At 31.4% G+C, this 16279-nt stretch overlaps 1 protein-coding gene across 3 annotated transcripts in view; it reads left to right on the top strand.

The window, feature by feature from the left end:
• Kynu (kynureninase) overlaps positions 1-16063 on the top strand; it is a 183715-nt gene extending 167652 nt beyond the window's left edge. For all 3 annotated transcript variants that reach the window (XM_058585367.1, XM_046463713.2, XM_046463712.2), the window contains 4 exons: positions 6111-6163; positions 8729-8814; positions 14523-14753; positions 15836-16063. In XM_058585367.1, the coding sequence (XP_058441350.1) occupies positions 6111-6163; positions 8729-8814; positions 14523-14753; positions 15836-15961 (496 nt within the window). In that variant the 3' untranslated portion in view covers positions 15962-16063. The remainder of the gene's footprint in view (positions 1-6110; positions 6164-8728; positions 8815-14522; positions 14754-15835) is intronic.
• The last annotated feature ends 216 nt before the right edge of the window (positions 16064-16279 follow it).

The following is a 16279-nucleotide window of genomic DNA, read 5'->3' as shown; positions in this document are numbered from 1 at the left end:
AAAGAAAAATATAATCTCTTTAGTGAATCAGAGCAAAAGAGAAATACCAACATCAAATTATGAGGTAAACAACTTTGAAATTCTTCCCTTCTACATAATCATATTATATTTGTACATTTAAACTGTAGTTCAAGTACTTTCACAGCTTTAGTAAATAAAGCCTAAAAAAAGATGACTTAGCCTCAATTGAGAAATCATTTCTGAGATTTTTCTCTAAGAAAACGCATCTTCCCCTTTGTGCAGTCCCTTGTTTCTTTCATATTTGGGTTATGAACATGTCATCTTGTATTTTCAAAAACAAGCTATTATTTCCTCCTGTGATACAGTGTTGGAACACTAGGTCTTTGATGTTTCTGTTAGATACACCAGCAGCCATCATAACTCATGCTCTTGAATTTTTAATATCACTCCACAAACTGAAATGACAAATACCCAGTTCTTCAGTGAACACACCAATATGAAAGAAAAGTTTACTAAATAAGAGAAGATTGAAATCTCTCTCCCAATTTTTGTTTTGATCCCACTGAAAATAAAAGGAAAAAAATCACGTCGCTATGTTTTTTTCCCTGCTTTTTCTCAGTTACCATTTTTGCCTCAGATTAAAAGAAAAAAAAAAAAAAGAAATTGCCAAGAGGTAAATTTTGAATCTGTTTCCACAGAAAGCATTACGTATGCAGTCCTGTATTATTTTTTGATATGTGACTAGAAGAAATAATTCTCTTTAACAAATTAAAAATTTAATTTTTTAAAAATATGAAAAATGAGAATAATGCTAAATTCATATTTTTCAATTTCCAAATTGCCTATTTCCTCATATCTGAAATACTTTTAACATCCTTTATTTTTTTTTCTCCAGATCACTCAAAATCTGTTATTTGGCTATAAATCTAAACAACAATTAATTCTAGAATATACTTTTTTTCTCAAAGCTCAAACTGTTGAAATATTTGTCAAGTTAATATTGAAAATAAAGCTTGCCCTGAAACTGAAAATGAAAGTGGACATATATATAAAGTATTAAGTTAGTGGCTCTAATATTAAACTTTACAAAGTTACAAGATCATTTCAGTTAGAAGGAAAGAACAGTTCTTCACATCTGAGGCAAGATCTCCTCTACAGCCAAAATTCAATTCTCTTTTTCTCATAGAAGCATATTTCAGTGTTAATATGTAAAGTAGGGCTGGGGATTCAAGCAGTAGCGCGCTCACCTGGCATGTGTGCGGCCTGGGTTTGATCCTCAGCACCACATACAAACAAAGACGTGTCCTCCGAAAACTAAAAAAAAAAAAAAAATATATATATTAAAAAATTCTCCCTCTCTCTCTCTCTCTCTCTCTCTCTCTCTCTCTCTCTCTCTCTTTAAAAAAATGTGTAAACTAGAAAACAATTTGATTATTTCAATAGGATTATAAAGCTCTTTCTTCTATGTATACAGTATAAATTTGTAATGTTCTATGTGAACATGGATATTATAAATTATTACCAGAAAGAATAAATAAATAAATCATTATCAGAAAAACCTCAGATACATTTTATTTCTGACTTTTAATTCTTATTTTCAAAATTAATATCCATTGTAATTATCTTCAACATCTCCTATGAAGAATTTAATCATAGCATTTTTCTCCTCCTTTATCCTAATGAGGAAGTTCAAGGAATCATATGAGCTTCTGTTCTTATTACATTACACTTGAGAAAGTTCTGACTTGGCTGCTAAATATTCAACAACAACAATTTTAAAACAACTGGATAATTTGCTTTTATAGTGTGACTCTAATTTTAAAAGTTAAAAGCAATTTTTAGAAATTGTTGAATGTATTTCAATTAATTTTTCTTCAATACATACTGACTACATTTTTCATGGTTGGCATAAATTGCCATTTATAGAACATGGAGAAGTCTGCTTTGGAAGGAGTATACATTTTTGCTTGTTTGTTTTGTGGTGCTGATGTTCAAAGCAAGGACATTGCACATGCTAGGCAGCAGTCATCGGTTTGAGGAAGGTCACTTAACTACCAAAATTGCTTGCCCTTTCTCAGCTCTGTAACCTTGAACATGCTGCTCTGACTGTGTAGCAAAAGGAGGAAAAAGTGTCCTTCCTATTTTTCTAAAACATACACAGATAGTGGCTAAGGTCCTGAGGGTTGCTCCCTGTCCATCTCCAGGCTGGCTCAGTTGTCCTAATTTGTGTTTCACCTGTCAACTGTTTGTCATATCACATCCCATCATCACTCTTACCCTTTCCTACAAATAAGTACTAAGAGGTAAGTCTCTGAGCTCCTGAGTTTACATTGTAACTGAAGAAGAAAAAGACAAGCAAATAAAGCAACAATTATTCAGTATGAACAAATGATATAAAATGTTCTATTCTACACCTTTCTTTGGATTTTGTGCCTTATAAATATTCCCTATCAGTATGCACAATTCTTACTCATTCACTTTTAACCTAAAATTGCATAGTGTTTATTATACAAAATTACCACAATTTATAAAATCAGCCTCCTAGTGAAGAGAATGTAGTTTCCTTTCAATCCTGGATTATCACTAAAAAGATGCAATGACTACTAACACATAATTCACCTCATACTTATATAAGTACTTCTCCAGAGTAAATTCCCAGACATGAATTTTCCAGGTTAACTGTTATGTTTTTATCACTTTTATGGCTTTATTCATTTGTTTCCCACAGGAAGGCATCCAATTATACTCTCATAATAATATGCGGGAATTTTCCTTTTCCTCACAGTCATACCAATGGAGCATATTAATCAAACTTCTGAAATTTTGTCAATCTTAGAGATGAACAATGTTGTCTCATTGTAGTTTTAGCTTGTATTCTTATCATTAGTAGGTTGATAATTTTTCTTTTGTATTTTAAGAGTCATTTTTCTTTTCTATAAGTGATATATTCAGATCTTTGGCCTATATTTGGGTGCTGTCATAAGACAAATCTTAAGGTTTTTTTTTGCATTTCTGTTTTTTAACTGATAAATAAAAGTGCAAAAATTGTACATATTAGTGGGGTACTACATGATGTTTTGATTCATGTATACATCATGAATCAGGTTAAACATATCTATCTTCTCAAATAGATATTACTTCTTTATGGATAGAATGTTCAACATTTTTTATTTAGCATTTTAAGGTATACAGTACATAGCCCATCTGAACTTTTTACTCCTGCCTCACGGTAACTGAGTATCTATTGATTAACATGTTTTTTTCATCTCTCCCTTCCCTGTACTCTCAGTCTCTAATAACCACCATTGTACTCTCAATCACTTTGAAATCAGTTTCTTATATTTCACAAATGAGTGAGATCATATGGTACTGTATTCAGCTTATTTTACTTGCATGTTGTTCTCCAGGTCTATACACGTTGCAGAAAATGTAAAGATTTAATTCTTTCTTATGGCTGAATACTATATCTAGGTGTTTTTATACCTAGAAGATTAGCGAATACATGGCAATATAAATTGAAAATGATTTTTTAAATAGATTGTTGCTTGACATGATTTTCTCCTTATTCATTGATCTATGGAAACAATATCAAGTTTCCCTTTAGAGTTGTTAGTACAAAGGACTGCATATTATTGGATTTGTTAACACAACACCACAATGTTTCCAATTAGAATTTTTTACTATATACTAGCACCTTGTAGAAATATCTCACTCCATTGTTCTTATGGTTTTATGGAATTCTTATTATATCTTTTGTTTTGTTTTTTCCATATAATATTAGAATCCATTTCTCTAGTTATAAGTTAAAAAACAGTAAACAAAAATCTACTTTCATTTTTACTTGGATTATATTAAAGGTATACATTAATTTAAAGGTAATTGACTTTTTTCTTAATGTTGAATGTTACTCAAGATTTTGTTTGTTTAGGATGTAAGTCTTAAACATTTCTTGGTAGTGACTTTAAATTCAATTTTTCATTATTTTATACCAAAATGCAACATTAAATTATCCTTTTGTTCATGGCAGGCACAAAATTATGCAGTTTGAAAATGGTAATAATTTACTTCCTCTTTTCATTTTTTTTGCATCTGTAAGTAAATTCTTCTTATTAATGAAATTACCTTTGGTATTTCGTGGCTAAGTTTGACTTTAAGGTTTGAGATAGGTAGTTTCCATTATTATATTCTTTAATTTTTTAATTAAAATTGTTCTGAAAGGGTGTAAATGTCTTTATAGGGTCTGTGAAGATAACCCTATGATTTTTCTCTAACACATATAATAAACTGCATAATAATAAATTTGCTAGTATAGAGCTATTTTTGTATGCCTGAAATGAACCCCACTGTTCATAATGTATAATTATTTTAATGTGTTGTTAAAATCTGATTGCTAATATTTTATGTAAGATTTTTTTTTTAATTTTTTTATTGGTTGTTCAAAACATTATAAAGCTCTTGACATATCATATTTCATACATTATATTCAAGTTGGTTATGAACTCCCAATTTTACCCCAAATACAGATTGCAGAATCACATCGGTTACACATCCACATTTTTACATAATGCCCTATTAGTAACTGTTGTATTCTGCTACCTTTCCTATCCTCTACCATCCCCCCTCCCTAAGATTTTATATTAATATTCTCAAGATTAGCTTATATTCTTAAATATGTGCAATTCTAAAATTGTTTAATATTAACATTAATATGAGTATCAAAATATGCTAATTTTTTCTATAACTCTGTTTTGATTTGTATTTTGTTGTCTGTGCACTGAAGTAATGTAAAAAGCATTGGAGTTGGGTTGGGGTTGTAGCTCAGTGGTAGAGCACTTGCTAGCATGTGTGTGGCAGTGGGTTTGATTCTCAGCACCACATATGAGCAAATAAATAAAGGTCCATCAAAAACTAATAAAAATATTTTTTAAAAAGCATTGGGATTAACTTAAAAGTATAGGTAGAATTTCTCTGTGAGACCACCTAATTTTAGGAATTTTAGGTGTTTGTGATTTTTCTCTGCTGCTTCTATTATAATCTGTTGATTTTGATTTTCTGTCATTTTAGAATTAAGTTGAATATTTAGTATCATCTTTTAAAAGTACTCATTTTATTTAGTTTTTTAAATTAATATAATTTTTATGATGTTCATCTTTTCCCTATTTTATGATTTTTACCTCCATAAAATGTTTATATTTCATGCTTACAATTTCTTGTACTATCTTGATTAATTGACATCTCTCCCCCACCACAACTGAGGTTTGATCTATGTATCAATATAATTTGTTGTTTGGAACAATCAGTTTTTACTTTTCTTAATTTACTCATTATTTGGTTTCAGTTTCTCTTGTTTAATAAACTTTTCAATTTTTTCACTGATTTATTTCTTTTAAAATTTCCTGAAATTGTTCTGAGATGTAGTGTTATCAATTATTCCTTATCTACCATCTAGCAATATCAAAGTATTGATGTTCCTATATATTGTGTATTTTCTGTTTGGCTAATTAACTTCGTTTTTTGGAACCAGGAATTGAACTCTGGGGCACTCAAACACTGAGCTACATCCCCAGCCCTATTTTGTATTTTACTTAGAGACAAGGACTCACTGAATTGCTTAGCACCTTGCCATTACTGAGGCTGGCTTTGAACTCACAATCTCAGCCACCAGAGCCTCTGGGATTACAGGCATACACTACCAGGCCTGGCCTTAATATTTTTATTAACAATATGAAAGTAACCAATTTCTTTAGAACTTCAGTTTTAGAATACCAATGAGTAAATAGTGCTTTGGAGCTACCATTTCTCTTTACAGATTGTGAAAATATTATATTAATGTTTTACCTTATTGTGATTTTAACTTTATTTTGAAGTTAAAATACTCCTTAACATATCAAGTCATTTTAATTTATTTTAAGTGAGAAAAAACTACATTAAATATAGTCTTTCAGATGATTTGCTGTATAAAAATTAAATTGATTTATCCTTACTTTTGACAACCTTATAAATGGTTCTTGCCTTCTTCTATCAGTTACCTTTTATCTGTTTAAATATTTCATAACTTAAAACATAAGTGATTTTAATATGCTGGCAGATTCCTAAATTAATAGCCATTTGTGTAGACCAAAACATCTAATGGGTACCTTATATTTTAGGTTAGTGGGATGGTTTGGCCATGAACTCAGCACCAGATTTAAAATGGATAACAGTAAGTATATTCAATTTTATGTCATAAGTCACTTTATTTTAGCTTCATTTTAATTTTCATCTATGTGTATATCATATATAATATACATGCCCCATGGAAACTGCACTTTGAAAATGTCACTGAGATTTTTTAAAATAAGAAATGACATTTTCAGTGTGTAAGAGTGTTTATAGATTTTAGCATAATTTTGAGCCTATTCATTTGTAGAGAGATAAAAGGAAATGAAATTTAACTTATGGCCCATGTGGCTTGATCAGAGCCTCTCAACATGGAGTGCCCAAAACATCAGGCCTTGGGAACAAGAGGGAATTGGGTACTCAAGGTCAGATCCAGAGAGTCTTGGGTCTTTACTGTATAATAGTTTTGTGATGCTGCAAATCACAGTATTCATCTTGTGTCCTTGCTGTTTTGTTCCACATACCTAATATGAATAATATCTATTTCAGGGTCTGGTTTAAGGGTAAGTCAAATTCAAAACTGTAAACCAAGTAACATATAGTAGTACTTTTAAATATGATCATTTTTTACTCATATTATTTTTTGTGGCTTTTGCCATGTACCAAAGAGTGATGTTAAACCCCAGTGAATAAAAATAAAACTGTGCTGTATATTTGTCTCAAGGAGGGTCCTATTTTGTTTCCTGAATGACCCTATTTTTAGTCATATAGAATACAGAAAGCATTGTAAGTGCTTTGAGAATTCATTGTAAACTAAATATTTCAGAGTGCTTCCAAACCTATGCATGTATTTGAATTTGCAACAATTAGGATACAAAGGATCCGGGAGGACAACTTTAATCAAATCAAGAAAGCTTTTTTTGTTTGTTTTTTTAATGTGGTTGTTGAATGATTAGCTCTGATATGACTGTTACTTAAATTCTTTAATTCTATGAGATGGGTTTTCTTATCAGTAAATGAAATTTGATTAAGTATGGAGAAACATTTTCTATCACAAAAGACATGATAGGAAAAATTTTAAGGTTTTTTGTGTTATATTTGTCTCTGCAAATATTCAGCTCTGCATTGTGGAGCTAAAGGTACTATAGATATGCACAGATAAATGATTTTGATTATGTTCATCAACTCTTTTCCATCCTTATGACAAAATAACTGAGCAGAGCAAGTTAAAGGAGGAAGGATTTATTTTGACTCAGTGTTTCAGAGCTTTTGGTCCATGGTTGGCTGGTTGCATGAATTTTGGGCCCGTGGTGAGGCAGGATATGATGGTCAAATAGCAGGTAGAGCAAAGCTGCTCACCCATGGTGATCTAGAAGCAGAGTAAGAGAGTGTGTCAGAGGTTAGGGACAAAATAAACTTCAAAGAAATATCCCTGGTGACCCACCTCTTCCAACTCAGCCCCACTCTTCCCAAAAGCATCATCAACTGAATCCTGAGTCTTAAATACATGAACCTTTGGGATACATAACAGAATCAAACCATAGTAATGCCGATGTTCTAATAAAACTTTATTTAAAAAAATAGGTGGTAGATTGGATTTGACCTAGAGATCACAGTTAAACTTGCCCCAGATTAGAAGAATTTTTAAAGACCTTTTTTTTTTAAATATTTTCTTGGTCAAGCTTAGTTTTAGTTTAATTTCTTCCTAGCCATCTTAGCCCTGATGGATTTAGCTTGCTACAATTTATTGTACTTATTCTAACTGGAATAATATCTGTTATCAATTAATATTTCCAATATGTCATACTTAGGCAATTTTTCCCCCTAGCTCTCCTCTTTTTCCTAAGTAAGCTACTTGACCTAATAATCCTGGAGTTCAAAGTAACCTTTGCAGTTTATTTTATTCATTTTTCTGCATTTGGGTGACATTATAATTACATAGCATTCTTTTCAATCACTCCTGTAATCCTAGCTACTTAGGAGGCTGAGGCAGGAGGACCTCAACTTCAATGCCAGTCAGAGCAAACTTAGCGAGAGCCTGCTCCAAAAATATAAAAATAAAAAGGACCAAGATATGGCTCAGAGGTAGAATGCCCCTGGTTTCAATCCCAAGAACTGAACAAAAGGAGAAGGAAGGGAGAGAGAAGGGGAGGAAAGGTAGTGCTCCATGATAGAAAATCAAAGCATGGGTTGAACAGGAATATTGGCTTGGAAGTTGGAAGACAGGCAGAGGACACAGTCAGTAAAAACTTCCCAGAAGAGGTTATTTTTGTTGTTTATTTGCTTTGTTTGTTTGTTTTTGAGGTGAGGTCTTGCCCTGTTGCCCAGGCTGCCCTTGAACTTGGTATGCTTCTGCGCCAGCCTCCTCTGACTAACTGGAATTACAGGCATGGGCCACTGCACTCAGACTAATACACCACATTCATTTTGTGTATAAGGGCTGTATTGATTGGTAGTTTGCTGAGAAGGTAGGAACAGGAGAGATGGGAATTGCCAATGAAAAGAAAATATGCCAGTATTTTCACTCCATTAAGTTTCTCTTAAATATCTTAGGCATTCCCTCTGTGTAATAAAAATATTTAAGTCCTAATATTTTACTGTTCTTTCTTGTCTTGTTGGCCCTCTTGAAAGCATATTCTTTAATAAAGACATAATATTAACTTTTCAGAACTGCAGTTAATCCCTGGGGTCAGTGGATTCCGTATTTCCAATCCTCCCATTTTGTTGGTCTGTTCATTGCATGCTAGTTTGGAGGTAAGAGATCTGCATGTCAGCCTTTCCTGTCTTTACTTTTTCTCCTTACCTGGTTGCCACAGGTTGTAGTACTTTCTCTGCTAATAAGCAAGATTATAAATGTACACTGTACATAAAGGAAGGACAAAAGGCAGCATCTTCCTATTGGAATGGTGACTATATGGTGATTGTCACCTGTCATTTATATTTTCTGCCCCAGACTCAGTGCTTGACACATTGTTGGACTGTAGTAAACACTAAATGGAATTCAGCTGGGGAGACATATATTTTGGTTCCACTTAAAATCTGTGTGAATTTGAATAAGTTATTTGACCTTCTCTATATATATAAATAATTTAGTGTCCAGTGTTTAATTCTTCAGTAATTCACTCAAGCAACATGTATTTATTGAGAAAATATTTATGGGCCAGGCACTATTGTGATTTCTGGGGATTCTGTTTCTTCTACTTCTGTGAGCCAGTGAACTGACAAAGTGCCAGGTGATAAAGCTATAAATGACTTACCTTCAAGTGAGGGGAGTTATTAATAATTAGAAAAGTGAATTCTATTATATATAAATTATTATAATGCATCAAATTAAAAAATAAATAAATTTTTGTTTTATAAAATAATAATAATAAGAGTAAATCAAAGATTCTGTATGATTTCCTCATTAGACAGAGTTCTTGCTTTCCTGAGGCTTCTATGCCATTATATAATCTCTACTATTGTGACTTAATATGGTCCTTTAATATTTTGTTTAAGTTTAGTTTCACCATAAATTAATATTTACATAATGAGTTAATTGTTATATATATATATATATATATATATATATATATACACACACACACACACACACACACACATATATACACACACATGAAAACAGAAAAAAATATATACATAAACCAAATTTATTTTTTTATATTATTTAGGAACAGATTCAATTTATTTGAGTAAATATAGATTGTTAATAATTTTATGCTATATGATTAACAATCTTAATACACATATTAATTAAATTATATATTGTATATACAAATATTTGGGTAAAATATATTTTATGTAAATGTACATACCTATTCTAATAGAGGTTTTATATATATAGCTATTCAAACAAGGCTTTTATTTTTTCTTCGGTGCCTCTTAAAATCATCAAGCTCATGATATTTTGGGAAATCAAATTGTGGAGAATACCAGAATCAAATGAGTGACTGAATAAAGACTTCCAAATCCCTTCTATGCCCTAAATTGTCAAATTTCATGAACACTCATGGCAGTTTCTCATTATGACCACTGGATGGCAATGTCAAGTTCCTTTGTTTTTATTCAAGTTCACCACTATGCAGTGATAATTGCCTTATATTCATTTCGTCACAACTTAGAAAGCACCTACTCAGGTTGACCACTTGATGGGGCATGAGCTGTTTTCACTTTGAGGCAGATTGTTTTTTTTAATTGGATTACACAGGCAATGACAAGATTTTTCAGACAGTGACACTTTTATATTTTTTAAGTAAATATCTTAGTAATTCATAATATTTGAGTTGCTTTATAATATCCACTTAGAAAAAAAAGTGTTTCTCAAAAAAACAACATTTTAAAACAAAGTGAAATTTCAGTTTACTTTGCAAGTGTGCATCAGGAAGATGAGTTACAATCAGAAAGACACCAAGATATATCATAGAAGGACTAAAAAATAACATGATTTTATCTGATTTTCTTTATCTTTACAAATAATTTTTCAGACAACTAGAAATTTTCTTTTATACACTGTCTTTTTGGTATGGCCTCCACAGTAAGCTGGTCTTTCCTCCAAGAGTCACCCTTTCTTCTATGGAAAAAGAGACGATTCTTGTTTTTTTCTACCACTAGTTTCCTACCAAACTGCATTAATGGAACCTAGACAAAATTTTATTCAAAGACTCTGAAGACTGATTTTTTTCCCTTTAATATATAAGCTTAAACCTAACCAAAGGACCCAAAAAGCCATTGAAAGGGGAATGTAGACATCCATGGAACTTGTCATCACTTAATTAATTTTCTAGAGCCTCCTATCAAGGTCATTCACTTCTAAGACTATGTTCTGACCATAATTATCTTTAGTTAGTCAAGCTATATGTTTGTGAAAGAATTGTTCAAAATCCTCCCCATTATAAATTGTAAAATGTTTAAATTATAAAGTAAGAAATGTTCCACATTGTGTGCTTTCTACACATGTCTGAGCTTGCCCTGTGAGTCAGTATTATTGAATTAATCATAGTGGTGTTTACCTATCTTTTAAAAAGTTAATGCATTGTAGGAGATAAATGGTTGAAGTTGAAGTTGAAGTAAGTGAAATATATGCATGACTTCAACTTTCTCCTTTGTTTTCACCTTCCTTTCAGAAAATACTATACATACTCAAATTTCAACTGTACAGAAAGATTCTATACTCAAGAATCAATATTACTTAGACATTACCTCTGATTTTCAAAGCAATGCATTTGTAAGAGACTAATAATGAGTGTAATCACGTGTGCACATGATGATTAATTCCATTAAACATACCTTATTGTCAGTTTCAAACTGTCTTTTCCTTTATATCTGGGCTTTTAAATGACTTATACAGTATTTAAAAAATATTGTGGATGAAAGGAAGTAACTTGAAGCTAAAACCCAAATGAGTACTCTATTGAATAGTGGTCACTAAATGTGACCTTAAACACGAAACTAGTGCTCTTGAATTCATTTGCCTCATTTTTCTGAGGATGTTAAGAGTTGATTACTTCAGAAGTTCCCTCACTCTTCCAATTACTTATTTGAAATTTATATATATTATATTTTAAAGTTTCATATTTATATATAGCAACAGACAATTTTAGATCTGTTTAATAAATAAACTCATAATGAAGGAAATTGTTTTAAAATACAAAATTAAAACAATTAATTTGCACAGAAGATCAGAATACCCCCCAAAAAAAAAGAAAGAAACACACTGTGTTTCTTCACACTGCACTAAAGACCTAATTTTAAGAATTTAAGAGAAAAGTATCACAACTAAAAACATCATACTATGTATACAATTTTTAGTCAATCTTATCTATCTTTTCCAGATTACTGTTTATTTTACTCAGTAAGAACAAAATAGCCCAAGTAGTTAAAACTCTGCCAAGAATTCTCATAAGCTGAACATTTTTAAGCTACATTAATTTTTTCTAAAAAAAAAATTTTGAATACTGAAAACATAAAATAACAAGAAACAAAAAGAAAAGAGATTATTTGTTTTATTTCCCTGTTAACTTCTATTAGCCTCTATAGTATTTTTATGTGAGGACTCAGAATAGACTTTTATATTCTGTGAGAAAAATTTAAAAGTGCTTCAAAACACAATTTGCCCTTGTTGTGGTTATAATGTGGAAAATATTAAATTAAAGGTTATATTCTTATTAAAGAGTAGAACTCTTTAACATTCTACATTCATACATTCTACAGTATGCTAAAATCAAAACTATTTGCCATTTAAAAAATGATTTCTAGTTACCAAGAGTAATCTAGAAGAGCAAAATCTCCTAACTCACTTTAAAATTTTATGAACGTAAGTAAATAGTACCCAAATTTTACAAACCTTTGAATACAAATTAATTATCATTGTAAGTATACAGACAACCCTCCATATCCACAGACTCTACATCTATAGAGTTCACACTTGGACTGAAAATAGTCATGAAAAAATTTTTGCATAAGTATAGACTCCTGTTTTCTTGTCATCAGTCCCCAAATAATGCAGTATCACAACTAGTTACACAGCAATTACATTATACTGAGTACTGAAGGTAATCTGGAAATCATTTAAATTATATGGGAGGAAGTACATAGGTGATATGCACGTAGTACACAATTTTTAATCAACAGACTTGAGTATTGTGAATTTTGTTATGCAGGGTGATCCTGGAAGCAATCCCCTGTAGATTCCAAGGGACAACTGCACTTCACTCATTACACCCATCTGTGTCTTATGGGGCCTGTAGTAGAACCAAAAATATTTCTAGAATTATTTATTAATTAAAACAGCATATTGTTGATCTCCTAAGAGTCTTTTCATCTCTCTCATATTTTTTTTTATTCCAAATTTATCCAGAAAGACTTATTGTGGGTCCTGCCTTGTGAGGCTCTGCTCCTGTCCTCTGGAACTATGTTAATCCAAATCTTATTGAGTTCCCTTGAGTTTTCATTGCTTGAAGTCTACCTACATTTTGCTTTACATAAGGAAATGATGAAATACCACCTATCAAATTCCATGCAATCTGGGTCACCTAAGTCTTGAAGCAGTTTGCTTGCATCCAGATCTGCAATTATCAGCCTCCAATGGTAGCTGATTACCTTTGCAGGCCTACAAACATGGTCCTGAGGTGTGGTTGGAGAGACATGGTATCATTTTGTCTTTTCTGCCCCACCCCCACTTTTTTTAGATACCGTTACCTTTTAATACAATTCCCATCTTCTCCTTCAGCCAAATTCATAAGCTCCAACAGTGTAGTTCCTGAAAATATATACCTTCAACTGAGCCCTGTTAGAATGTGAATCCACAAATGTCACATGTACATACCAAAAAAAAAAAAAAAAAACAACTGTATTCGTAGACTTGAGGAACTCTAAATATCACCACATGACCCTATCTGTATCCTTAATAGTTTTGCTCATAGTGCAGAAAAGGAACATTAAGTGTCATGCCAGCACATCATGCTGTTTGAAGTCTATTCAATTCTTGTGCATAGGATATACTTTTAAACTTTATTTAACCTTCAGAGATAAGCCAGAAAAGCATGTCTGTTCTTACTCTAATGTTCCAACATTTGGTATTGTGGGTCCTTGTCACTCATCTTAATGTATGACATCTCTGGCAGCAAATGGTAGTATTTTCACAACAGTGCTTGAGTTTATCAAAGAAAAAAATATATAAAATAAAAGAAATAAAGAAACAAACAAACTATCCCAATGCTTCAGTAATAATAAGTGTATTATGTGACGTTGTTTGCTTCTTGGTCCAAGAAAATGTAGCTTCCTTATTTAACTATTTGTTTTCTAACAAATCAGTTAAAAAATAACAGATAATATTGGTAACACTGCCTTCACATAAACATATATATTTATCTCATATTGCACTTTTTGCTAACCAAACCATATATAAGAATAAAAAAGGTCTTTTTTAAATAGGTGGGCATAATATGTTTATTTTACTATTTTTTTTTTTTTTTTTTTTGGTGGTGCTGAGGATCGAACCCAGTGCCTCATGCATGCTAGGTAAGCACTCCACCACTGAGCCACAGTCCCAACCCTAGAAAAAGTCTTTTTGATTATGATTTTATTAACCGGTTTTGAGAGCAAAGTTTAAATTTCAAAATATTTGAATGCATTAAGTTATGCTTTACTTGGTGATTAAATTAATATAAAATAACTCTGAAGTCATATGCTATTAACTCAATTTTTCTTCTTTCACAAGTATTGTTTAAATGATATTTGCAGTTTTCCTCTCATGGAAATTTGCCTTTATATTTAATGGAAAAACACTTAGAAGAGGACATGTTTTTACAAAAAAAAAAAAAAAAAAAAGATTAGCTAAAACTGAGTGTTTATTGGATAGGCCAAAAGTCGGCATCTCCTTTTTTATGCATGATTTACACTTAATTTTGGCTTCTTTGAAGATCAATAAAGTACTGCTAACCTGATTGTTTCTCATTTGGCAGATCTTTAGGCAAGCGACTATAAAAGCACTGAGGAAAAAATCCATTTTGCTAACTGGTTATCTGGAATACATGATCAAGCTTTACTTTAACAAAGATATAGGAGGAACCAAGAAACCAATTGTGAATATAATTACTCCATCCAATATAGAGGATCGGGGCTGCCAATTGACACTAACATTTTCTATTCCCAAGAAAAATATTTTTGAAGAACTAGAAAAAAGAGGAGTTGTTGTAAGTATATTTTTCCCATTGCTACCAGATTATTTGTATGGGTTGCAATTGGTGGTAAATTTTGGATTTGTTGGTTTATTCATACTTGCATGTCATTTCACATCAATCCATTAGGATAAATTTTGTTCCAAATAAGCTTTCAGTGCACTGCTAATTGTAGGGCACAGAGATGTATCTGTCATTTCCGATAAAAGAGAAGATATCACAAATTTTTGTTGTGAGAAATGGTGTTATATAATTTACTAATTTTTTAAATTATAGTGCAAAAAGAAATTATTTCATTGTGATGCATTAGTATATGTTTTTTATTCATTCACTAGATTTAACTCAAGAAAACTCCAGTATACCTTTATTTAATCTATGAAACAAAAGTAGTTAGTGAAGGATAAGAAATAAATTGGTCTTCTTTAGTAGTCTAATAAACTCAGTTATTTTTACCATTGTCAAAAAGATTTGGAGACAATTCTCAAGAGTAGTAACATTGCAAGGAATATATAGTTTCTTAACCCCTGGGCCTATGTGGACTTTAGTCTCCTGAAGAGAAATAACAACAGCTGATGGGAATTGAATAGGACAGTGTGCATAGACTATATATTATCTCCTTGACTCACAATGTTGTTTCTTGAAGTAGGCTATAGTGATCTTCAGGGTCAGGCCAAATTTTCTAGTTGTACAGCGTTCCTGCATATAGCCAACTTCTTATCTGTAAGATCAGGGATTAGAGAATTAAATTTAAGGAAAATTTGCTAACACTCCCAGTAAGAATATCATTCATTTAAATTTGTCCAAGGATTCTACTCTGTCCAGGATTTCCCCACAGAAAAAAATGAATATATGATCATTTGGATGGTGAGAGAAGATAATTATTGATTGGACCTCAGGCCCAACCCATTAGTATTTTCATTATGAAGAAGAAAGTTTCAAATTACAGAACCACAATGTTTTACTGAAAGTGAAAAATTGCTTGTGCATTAAGTTTCAAGGAAGCCAGCATGAATGCTTTATGGAAGTTTATCTTGAATGGACATTTTCAGTATGTGCTAAAATTTTTGTGACTTTATATTATTTTATTTTTCCTCCAGTGTGACAAGCGAGAACCAAATGGGATTCGAGTGGCTCCAGTTCCTCTCTACAATTCTTTTCATGATGTTTATAAATTTATCAATTTGCTTGCTTCTGTACTTGATTCTGTAGAAACAAAAAAGTAGCAATGTTCTTATTATTAACTTACACAAATTTACTGAAAGATGCCTTATTTTACTACTATTCAATTTTTAATTTTTAAAAATAAATTTTAATTATTAAAAATATTTCAAAATTGATTTCTTTTATTGATTTTTTAAAAAATAAATGACAGCAGAATGCATTACAATTCTTATTACACACATATACCACAATTTTTCATATCTCTGTTTGTATATAAAGTATTTTGACACCCAATTTGTGTCTTCATACATATACTTTGGATAAGGATGTCTATCACATTCCACCATCTTAGCTAATCCCCTGCCCCCTCCCTGTCCCTC

This window comes from Marmota monax, unplaced genomic scaffold (genome assembly GCF_021218885.2).
Source record: "Marmota monax isolate L192 unplaced genomic scaffold, Marmota_monax_Labrador192_F-V1.1 WCK01_AAM20220418_F8-fsc00034, whole genome shotgun sequence".
NCBI classification, from domain to species: domain Eukaryota; kingdom Metazoa; phylum Chordata; class Mammalia; order Rodentia; family Sciuridae; genus Marmota; species Marmota monax.
This window is presented reverse-complemented; position numbering and strand designations above follow the sequence as displayed.